General features: G+C 42.1%; 1 protein-coding gene across 1 annotated transcript; it reads left to right on the forward strand.

Annotated features, from left to right (window-relative positions):
- The first annotated feature begins 731 nt into the window (after positions 1-731).
- Positions 732-10,223, forward strand: LOC106561031 (prosaposin receptor GPR37). Its single transcript, XM_014124588.2, has 2 exons — positions 732-2,433; positions 8,436-10,223. Exons 1-2 carry the CDS (start codon positions 1,384-1,386, stop codon positions 9,267-9,269), a joined length of 1,884 nt encoding a protein of 627 aa, XP_013980063.1. The 5' UTR covers positions 732-1,383; the 3' UTR covers positions 9,270-10,223.
- Positions 10,224-10,569: the final 346 nt, after the last annotated feature.

Here is a 10,569-nt window from a genome sequence, read left to right on the forward strand (position 1 = left end):
GGTCCCATATTCCTTTCAAGCAATGACTACATCAAGCTTGTGACTCGACAAACTTGTTGAATGCATTTGCAGTTTGTTTTGGTTGTGTGTCAGATTATTTTGTGCCCAATAGAAATCAATGGTAAATAATGCATTGTGTCATCATGGAGTCACTTTTATTGTAAATAAAAATAGAATATGTTTCTGAACAAATCTAGATTCATGTGGATGCTTCCATGATTACGAATAATCCTGAATTCATTGTAAATAATGACGAGAGAGAAGTTACAGAGCCACAAAGATCATACCCCCAAAACATGCTGACCCTACCTCTCACCATTACCAATAAGAGGCGAGGCTAGCATTTTTGGGGGTGTGATATTTATGCCTCTGTAACTCTCTCATTCATCAATATTTATGATTAATTCATAATTATCCACAATCATGGTATCATCCACATGAATATAGAAGTGTCGAATAGTACGCGGGTATTTTTTAAATCGCTGATACCAGGGGCACCTGTTTAGTTCAACAACAAAAAAAGAGACAATGAGTGCATTCATTAACCGAGCGCCCCAATACTCGCAACCGTGAAATGCCTTTTAAAGTCAATGATTCTGAGGCCTGTCATCTCCAGGCCCTATCCCTTGATGTGTACAGTGATATAACATGACATCATGTCATTGGCAAATTATTTTCATTTGTGAGTCCTCTCAGGTTAGCAACGGAGATCAACCTCCAAAAAAAGAAAAATGTATTATATGTTTGTACTTGTCTGAGGTGGTGATGCTGACTGATTTAGTAATGTGACAGATATGGGAGGCCTCCAGGGGAGCCCTTCTCTTATCAGTTCTCTCCGCGATGTTCATATCACAAGCGGTGTGCAGCTCCAGTCTGAGCTTGGCACGTCCCCGACAATAACGCACTCCATCTCGGACTCGGCGCCTCGGACCTGAGGGTACCAGTACCCAGGGTGCTATTCGGACATGCTACCTCACCAGGAAACTGCAGACTTTAGACGGGGTATGATTTGGAAATGCGATCTTCTGGCCACTTAAATCTTTTACAATCTTCAGAGAGGCAGTGCCGAGATTCAAGGATACTTCCTTCACAGGGTTAGGAAAGAAACGTTGCTGAACTTCCCTTTGGCGCAATTCTGCAATAATACGAAATGCTCTGAGACCACGTTGAATTCTGAGCAGCACCTGACAATTGCCTAGTGCACTTTATCTAATTGGACGAGGGTTTGACAACTATTGAATGACGCTGTCAAAGAACAATGTTTCAAACTTGTGAATTGAGGTTTGGCGTTGGTTCTGTCGTCTCCGATTTGGTAGCCTAAACATCAATGGATACATCAATTTGGAATACAAGCCCCTATTGTCGCGTGTTTTAAGATACACAATGCTAGTACTACTATTGAGATTACTGTGCTTTTCACTTTGTAGCGAGGTTGTTTTCACTCGCATACACCGGGAGAAGACAAAGACAAATGTTACTCCTAGACATGAGTATGCCGTCACTAACGCGAACGTAAACAAAACCAATAGTAGGCAGAGCTGGCACTCGGCGTATGGCAGAGTTGTCAACGAAATGGACAGTAAAAGGGTGCATACCTCAAGTGCATCGTCTTGGGATGTGGTTAGGACATGGGTGGATAACATGAATGGGACTGTTAATATGAAAAGAGTTATGAATGAAAGAGCAATAGTGCGCAAAAGCTATTCATCAAATGGAACCGATTATGTTACGTTACTCGAGGATGGAAAGTCAGAGAGCCTCAAGGTAGAAAAGTTGGACACCGAGAAGCATGCAACCATGGAAACGCGGGATTTTGTATATGGTAATTTAAACCCCTCCATGAGACACACGCGAGGAGGACACCACAGTAACGAGCACAAACGGATCTGCAGACACAAAAGAGGGACTGTAAGCCGTCGGAGAAGAAATGTGAAGGATGGCAGTAAAAAAGAGAACAAAATAAGTGAGCCAACCATGCTGTCAGATGCGTCTTTGGATGTACCGTTGGCCATGTGGAAACCGCTGCCTAAACCTATGGCCCAGAACCAGTCAACAGACTTGCCATTTGATGCCAGTGATTATGAACAGTTCACTTTGCCAGACCTCCAGGACTATACCACACTGATTCCTCTCAATCCTCAAACAAAGAGAAAATATGTAAAAACTAACTTTTACCCCATAACAGCAGAATCATATGCCATCATGATAATTTCAGTCATCATTTTCACTGTTGGAATAATTGGGAATATGGCAATCATGTGCATTGTGTGCCACAACTATTACATGAGAAGTATTTCAAATTCTCTTCTTGCCAATCTTGCCCTTTGGGATTTTGTTGTCATCTTTTTCTGCCTGCCGCTGGTGATATTCCATGAACTAACCAAGAACTGGTTGTTGGGGGAGTTCTCCTGTAAAATCATCCCCTATATTGAGGTAATTCCCACTAGCTATTGTGTTACTCGAGTGTGTTATGATTGGGTGTTGAAGTGGGGTCTGCTGTCAATAACTCTCTTCCTTGTCACTTGTCATATCTACATTCTATTCTGCATGGTAGGTACTTCATGTGACATGCAATGATCTGTGCTCAATTATGTGCACAGCCTGGTCTCATAAACTAGACGTAGCATAGTAAATCTGGGCCACTGAATTTAGTAGGATATGTTACGTTTGTTATGGTTACATAAAACAGAAGGTTACTTAAGGCAAAAAATAAAGGAGGGTGGTTGGTCGGGCATATAACGCGAATGTCTAGCAACCCAAAGGTTGCGTGCTCAAATCTTACCATGGACAACTTTAGCATTTTAACTAATAAGAAACTTTTAACCACTTACACATTTTTAGCTACTTTGCAACTAGAATGTAAGCTAACCCTTCCCCTAACCTTAACACTTAACCTCTTACATCTAGACGTTCCGCTAGCGGAACACCTGCTCCAATATCCAATGATGGGCATGGCGCGAAATACAAACTCCTCTAAAATCCCAAAACTTCCATTTTTCAAACATATGACTATTTTACAGCATTTTAAAGACAAGACTCTCGTTAATCTAACCACACTGTCCGACTTCAAAAAGGCTTTAGAGCGAAAGCAAAACATTAGATTATGTCAGCAGAGTACCCAGCCAGAAATAATCAGACACCCATTTTTCAAGCTAGCATATAATGTCACAAAAAACAAAACCACAGCTAAATGCAGCACTAACCTTTGATCTTCATCAGATGACAACCCTAGGACATTATGTTATACAATGCATGCATGTTTTGTTCAATCAAGTTAATATTTATATCAAAAACCAGCTTTTTCACATTAGCATGTGACGTTCAGAACTAGCATACCCCCGCAAACATCCGGTGAATTTACTAAATTACTCACGATAAACGTTCACAAAAAACATAACAATTATTTTAAGAATTATAGATACAGAACTCCTCTATGCACTCGATATTTCCGATTTTAAAATAGCTTTTCGGTGAAAGCACATTTTGCAATATTCTCACTAGATAGCCCAGCCATCACGGCTAGCCATTTAGACACCGACCAAGTTTAGCCCTGACCAAACTCCGATTTACTATTACAAAAGTTTGATTACCTTTGTTGTCTTCGTCAGAATGCACTCCCAGGACTGCTACTTCAATAACAAATGTTGGTTTGGTCCAAAATAATCCATCGTTATATCCAAATAGCGGCGTTTTGTTCGTGCGTTCAAGACACTATCCCAAGTGTAAATAAGGGTCACGAGCATGGCGCAATTCGTGACAAAAGATTTCTAAATATTCCATTACCGTACTTCGAAGCATGTCAACCGCTGTTTAAAATCAATTTTTATGCAATTTTTCACGTAAAAAAAGCGATAATATTCCGACCGGGAATCTGCGTTTAGGTAAACAGAGGAAAGAAAACAAAGCATTCGGTCGACGCGGGCACGCGCCTGAGTCTCACAGTACTGTAACCAGCCACTACCCAAACGCGCTACTTTTTTTCAACCAGAGCCTGCAAAGCCACGATTCAGCTTTTTGCCGCCTTCTGAGAGCCTATTGGAGCCGTAGGAAGTGTCACGTTATAGCAGAGATCCTCAGTCTTCAATAAACAGAGGTAAGAAGAACGACACCTTGTCAGACAGGCCACTTCCTGCATGAAATCTTCTCAGGTTTTGGCCTGCCAAATGAGTTCTGTTATACTCACAGACACCATTCAAACAGTTTTAGAAACTTTGGAGTGTTTTCTATCCAAAGCTAATAATTATATGCATATTCTAGTTTCTGGGCAGGAGTAATAATCAGATTAAATCGGGTACGTTTTTTATCCGGCTGTGAAAATACTGCCCCCTAGCCATAACAGGTTAACACAGGTAGCCTAGCGGTTAAGAGCGTTGGGGCAGTAACTGAAAGGTTGCTGGTTTGAATCCATGAGCCGACTAGGTGAATCACCTGCCAAAGAGCCCTTGAGCAAGGCACTTAACGCTAATTGCTCATGTAAGTCGCTCTGCATTAGAGCGTCTACTAAATGACAAAAAAACTATTTTAGCTTAACCTAACTCTTAACCCTAACCCCTAGCCTAGCTAACGTTAGCCAGCTAGCTAACATTAGCCACAACAAATTAGAATTCTTAGCATATAATATGTTTTGTAAATTCTTAACATATTGTACATTTTGCAAATTCATAACATATATCAATTGTAATTCGTAACATATCATGAAAATGGATGATGGACATCCACAAATTAATACATACCATATACCAAACGTAACATATCATACCAAATGGAGTGTCACAGATGTACGTACAGAACAATACAAAATGCTCTGAGACCAGGTTGGTGTGCAGTGTACCAGGTTTAGATTACTTGTTCTCCAATGTCACCTCAACCTGTTATTTCAAACTCTTAGGTGACCTGTCACTGGCCAGATACAGGAGTAAATGCCCCTGTATGGTCAGAGATAGGGTTACAGTCCTACTTTCTCTCTAGTCTAGACAATGAGACAGTGGGCCTCAGTAATTACTGCACAGACCCACACCTAATATTGCATCAGTTTACCATGTCTATTTCAGCAGTAAGGCAGCTCTTTTGTCAGCCATCTTGTAAAATGTACTATGGTCAAATTAGGTGTTGAGGGATCACATAGACATTGTGCAGAGCCTCTAAAATAACATGTTTTACAGAGTTACACAAATCTAAACACACAGTAAAGTGTCTATATATTGTGGCCATAGCATAGGTAACTTAAGGGTCTGTATTAGTATTAGCACACTTGTTACCAACTACCCCCCCCCAAGCTTTCTGAGCAAAACATTTTTATATAAAAAATAATTGGGACATTAAAGACTGTAAAAACACCAGGAAATCAGCTCCAAGTGATTTTAATTTAAGAAATATGTTCCCAAGTATTCTCACACATATAGAGATGGTATACAAATGTGGTATACAAATGTAAGCAAGGTTTAAAATTATTATGTTTTATTCAAACATGATATATGTTTGGGCTTCTTGCAGTCAATTTGCAGTCTATAAATTATTTATAATTATGTTCTGGCCCCTCGACCATCCGCTCAAGAAAAAAATCAGCCTGTGGCTGAATCTAGTTGATGATCCCTGCCCTAGATTTATGCATTCCAAGAACATGGAACACCTTATACAGTTTGCAAAATACACTGTGATTAAAGTCACAGCGTTAAAACTATGCACCTCAACAACTATGCACTTTCTTGGTGAAAGTAGCTTTGATTGGAATAAACGCAGATGTGAAGAGATTGAATGAGTATAATCAACACATTGACGGACCCACCTTGTCCTTGATAGGCTAGGTGCAATTTTCCCTACAAGACAGATAAACCACCACACAAAGACCCAAACAATCAAAATATGTCTGTAAGCTGCTTAGTGACAGGGTTTGTAAGTCCAACATTTACATTTGACATACACTCTAATGCAGAGCAATTGAGTGCCTTACCAAAGGGCACAGACAGATTTTTCACCTAGTCGGCTCAGGTATTCAAACCAGCAACCTTTCGGTTACTGGCCCAATGGTCTTAAACACTAGGCTACCTGCTGCCCTGTAGGCCATTTTAAAACCACAGTCCCAGACCTAGCACTTTAAGTCTCTTTGAGTCGCCTACCTCCATGGTAAGAACATTAAATGCATAGCGGCAGCGGCATCGTCGTTATGTTAAGTGACTCGGTAATCAAGCATTTAATGGAGCGTAATTACAGAAACAGTGGGGACATTAATTTTAATAGTTCCTGTGGCAACTGAAGTACTCTGTCACATGAAAATGTGTCATTATGGACACAAAGGTGACAGAGGTTAGTTACACAAGGCCTGCCCGCCACTAACAGCTGGTGCGCGGTGTCTAATATTAAAGAAGTCTCGAGGTATTGCTCGCCTGAGGTAGAGTACCTTATGATAAACTGTAGACCACATTATCTATATTATTTGTAGCCGTCTATTTACCACCACAGAGCGATGCTGGCACCAAGACCGCACTCAACCAACTCTATAAGGCCATAAGCAAACAAGAAAATGCTCACCCAGAATCGACGCTCCTAGTGGTCGGGGACTTTAATGCGGGCGAACTTAAATCAGTTTTACCTAATTTTTACCAACATGTCACAAGTGCAACCAGATAAAAAAAGAACTCTAGACCACCTTTACCCAACACACAGAGATGCATACAAAGCTCTCCCCCGCCATCCATTTGACAAATCTTACCAAAATACTCCTGATTCAAACAAAGGCTCATTTTGTTCAGTACAATCCAGGGTATGACGCCATGTCATCTTGTAACTGTACATTTAACATAGTGATCATAAACATTGACGTGACATGACATGATATGACATGGAAATGTGAAGTGCACATTTGAATTTAGGGTGTCTGGCTTGCTTGTATGACATCAAAGCGGTGTTTATTATAATCCTCAACGTCTCAGATTTCAAAATACATAGAATCCTCTTAATTTACAGCATTTCCCTCACCCAGACAACCATTTTTTTTCTTGCAAAAGTTGACCAATTAGAGGGAGGGATGGGGTCAACTTCTTGTCGCGAAGGGGTGCTCAAAGTTAAGAACAGCTGTCAGTCAAAACCCATACAGCGCTGTGAATTGCTGACATCATTTATAGCATGTTGCTGTACAGCCACTGCGTTCCAATTTAAACGCTTATCAATGCCCAAATCTTCCATTTTCAACCCGTATACGGGTAGGAGTATAAAGGGCTACATACAAATGGTGCTGTTTGTGAAGTGCAACAGATCTCTCTCTCACTCTCTGGGGCCATAAGGACCAGACAGATCAAAGCCTGCCCCTGTACGTCTGACAGTACTCATGGCTTCTCTGGCTCAGGCACTGGCTCCTGTGTTTACACCTTCCTCTGCCAAGGCCCATAAGGAGGTAGTCACAATGATCAAGCCTAGCAACAAAAGAACATAGCACTACTACACAGTCTAGAAGACAACACTGAACTTAACACTCAATGTAAACTGCATATCTGCTGTCTCTGAGTTCTATGTGTATTAGCGTGTAAGATATGGGTGAAAAGCAACCACATTTGCAACATTTTTGTGGCTGTATTGTGATAGCAAAAAATTGGAGCATAGTGAATATCTGGGTGTAGGGATAGAGATATTGCATTGAGATATTAATCTCCATGCCTCATGGTCTGCAGTTTGTTTTCATGTTATTTAATCATGAATATGAGCTGGCTCTCTTGCCAAGTCCATAACTCGATTAGGCTAAGAAATGAGAACTGCATACTGTAACCATCGAGGACTACAATTGGTCTCCCTTGCACACAGCACGGTATACTGTGCTCCTTCTTTATCACGTTACAAAGTCATCTATATTATAAGCTGTTGCTCTAAAAATAAATGTAAGTCTAAAGTTTACCCTTTGGTATCCAACTGTAGTCTCCCCACTCTTTAAAACAATATCACTCATAACACATTACGCATGGCTACTTTCAAACATCTCAGTATGGGAAATGAGGATCTAGTGTGTGATGAAGGACGGAAAAATCTGTTTGTCTTTTATTAAAACAAGTGTGGACATTTGAGTTCTCCAGTAAGAGAGCTGTCAAAACAGAACCTCTTTACGGAAGATGTCTCTCCCTCTCTCTAAACCTGTTGACGTCTAGTATTCTGTGCTGTACCATTGTCATTTGAAAATTGCTCCAAGCGGTCTTTAAAACATGGATTGTTTACAGTGGACACATTCTTTTGGTCTTTTCAGAGAGCAACATGGCTCTGGGGCCTTGGTATTTTATCCAGACTTCCCAAGATGCTATACAATAAGGAGAAGTATCTGGAGACTGGATACATTTTCTCTACTTGTTTCTCAATCAAAAACAAAATAACTCTCACTGTATTGTTAATGTGCAGTAATAAAACATTAACTGGATAGTATCTTACCTTCTCCTCCCTTCTCTTTGTCCTTCCAGGTCGCCTCCCTAGGGGTTACCACCTTTACCCTGTGCGCCTTGTGCATCGACCGCTTCCGCGCTGCCAACAACGTCCAGATGTACTATGAGATGATTGAGAACTGTGCCTCCACGGCCGCCAAGCTGGCCGTTATCTGGATCGGGGCTCTCCTATTGGCCCTGCCAGAGCTCCTGATCCGCCAGCTGGTCACTGAAGATGGCGAGCCTCCGGATGTGACGCCCTGCCAGCGCTGCGTGGTTCGTATCTCCACCGAGCTCCCGGACACGCTCTATGTGCTGGGCCTGACATATGATGGTGCTCGCCTCTGGTGGTACTTTGGCTGCTACTTCTGCCTGCCCACGCTGTTCACCATCGGCAGCTCCCTGGTGACCGCCTGTAAGATCCGGCAGGCCGAGCGGGCCTGTGTGCGTGGCAACAAGAAACAGATCCATCAGGAGAGCCAGATGAACTGCACGGTTGTGGCTTTGGCCATCCTCTATGGCTTCTGCATCATCCCTGAGAACATCTGCAACATCGTCACTGTCTACATGGCGGCGGGAATTCCCAGACGGACCCTGGACATTCTCCATCTGGTCAGCCAGCTGCTGATGTTCTGTAAGTCGGCAGTGACACCTGTCCTGCTGTTCTGCCTGTGCCAGCCCTTCAGCCGGGCCTTCCTGGACTGCTGCTGCTGCTGCTGTGACGAGTGTGGCCCGCCCAGATCTTCCACCACCGCCACCACCAGCGAGGAGAACGAGCACGAGTGCACCACCACCGACCTGGAGCTGTCGCCCTTCAGCACCATCCACAGGGAGGCATCCTCCTCCTACACCACTGCGGCGACCCACTGCTAAGAAGGGTCAAAAGGTCATGACCTCCATCAGGTGTTACAACTTCCCTGTGAAGAAGTAAAGAGATCGGACTGTAAACCTATTGGGCTGGTTTCCTGCACTCGGATTAAATTTACTCCATTGAGAATGCTTGCTAGTCTGGGGATAGGCTGAGTCTGGGAGACCCTTACAGTTAGGATTAGTAAATGTTTTATTCCCAACAATTTAGGAGTTTAGAGGACACGCCCTAATCTAAATGTTCACTTAATTTCCTGAATTGATTTTGAATTTAATTGACGTAAACTCTGGTGAACATATGTCTCGGTTTACTCAAGTTGTGTGTATATACAGTTGAAGTCGGAAGTTTACATACACTTAGGTTGGAGTCATTAAATCTTGTTTTTCAACCACTCCACAAATTTCTTGTTAACAAACTATAGTTTTGGCAAGTCGGTTAGGACATCTACTTTGTGCATGACACAAGTAATTTTTCCAACAATTGTTTACATAGTGAATTATAAGTGAAATAATTTCTATGTAAACAATTCCAGTGGGTCAGAAGTTTACATACACTAAATTGACTGTGCCTTTTTTAACAGCTTGGAAAATTCCTGAAAAATATATGATGGCTTCAGAAGCTTCTGATAGACTAATTGACACCATTTGAGTCAATTGGAGGTGTACCTGTGGATGTATTTCAAGGCCTACCTTCAAACTCAGTGCCTCTTTGCTTGACATCATGGGAAAATCAAAAGAAATCAGCCAAGACCTCAGATAAAAAGAATTTGTAGACCCCAAATTCATCCTTGGAGCAATTTCCAAAAGCCTGAAGGTACCACGTTCATCTTCTACAAACAATAGTACGCAAGTATAAACACCATGGGACCACGCAGCCGTCATACCGCTCAGGAAGGAGACGCGTTCTGTCTCCTAGAGATGAACATACTTTGGTGTGAAAAGTGAAAATCAATCCCAGAACAACAGCAAAGGACCTTGTGAAGATGCTGGAGGAAACGGGTACAAAAGTATCTATATCCACAGTAAAACTAGTCCTATATCATCATAACCTGAAAGGCCGCTCAGTAAGGAAGAAGCCACTGCTCCAAAAACCGCCATGAAAAAGCCAGACTACGGTTTGCAAATGCACATGGGGACAACGATCATACTTTTTGGAGAAATGTCCTCTGGTCTGATGAAACAAAAATAGAACTGTTTGACCATAATGACCATTGTTATGTTTGGAGGAAAAAGGGGCAGGCTTGCAAGCCGAAGAACACCATCCCAACCGTGAAGCACGGGGGTGGCAGCATCATGTTGTGGGGAT

This window comes from Salmo salar, chromosome ssa10 (genome assembly GCF_905237065.1).
Source record: "Salmo salar chromosome ssa10, Ssal_v3.1, whole genome shotgun sequence".
NCBI lineage: Eukaryota > Metazoa > Chordata > Actinopteri > Salmoniformes > Salmonidae > Salmo > Salmo salar.

What these genes read in the sequence shown, in the direction of transcription:
- LOC106561031 (XM_014124588.2), top strand. Translation starts at nt 1,384, where the DNA reads ATGCTAGTACTACTATTGAGATTACTGTGCTTTTCACTTTGTAGCGAG. An exon ending in AAATCATCCCCTATATTGAG is followed by an intron (nt 2,434 to 8,435) that starts GTAATTCCCACT and finishes TTGTCCTTCCAG; the next exon opens with GTCGCCTCCCTAGGGGTTAC.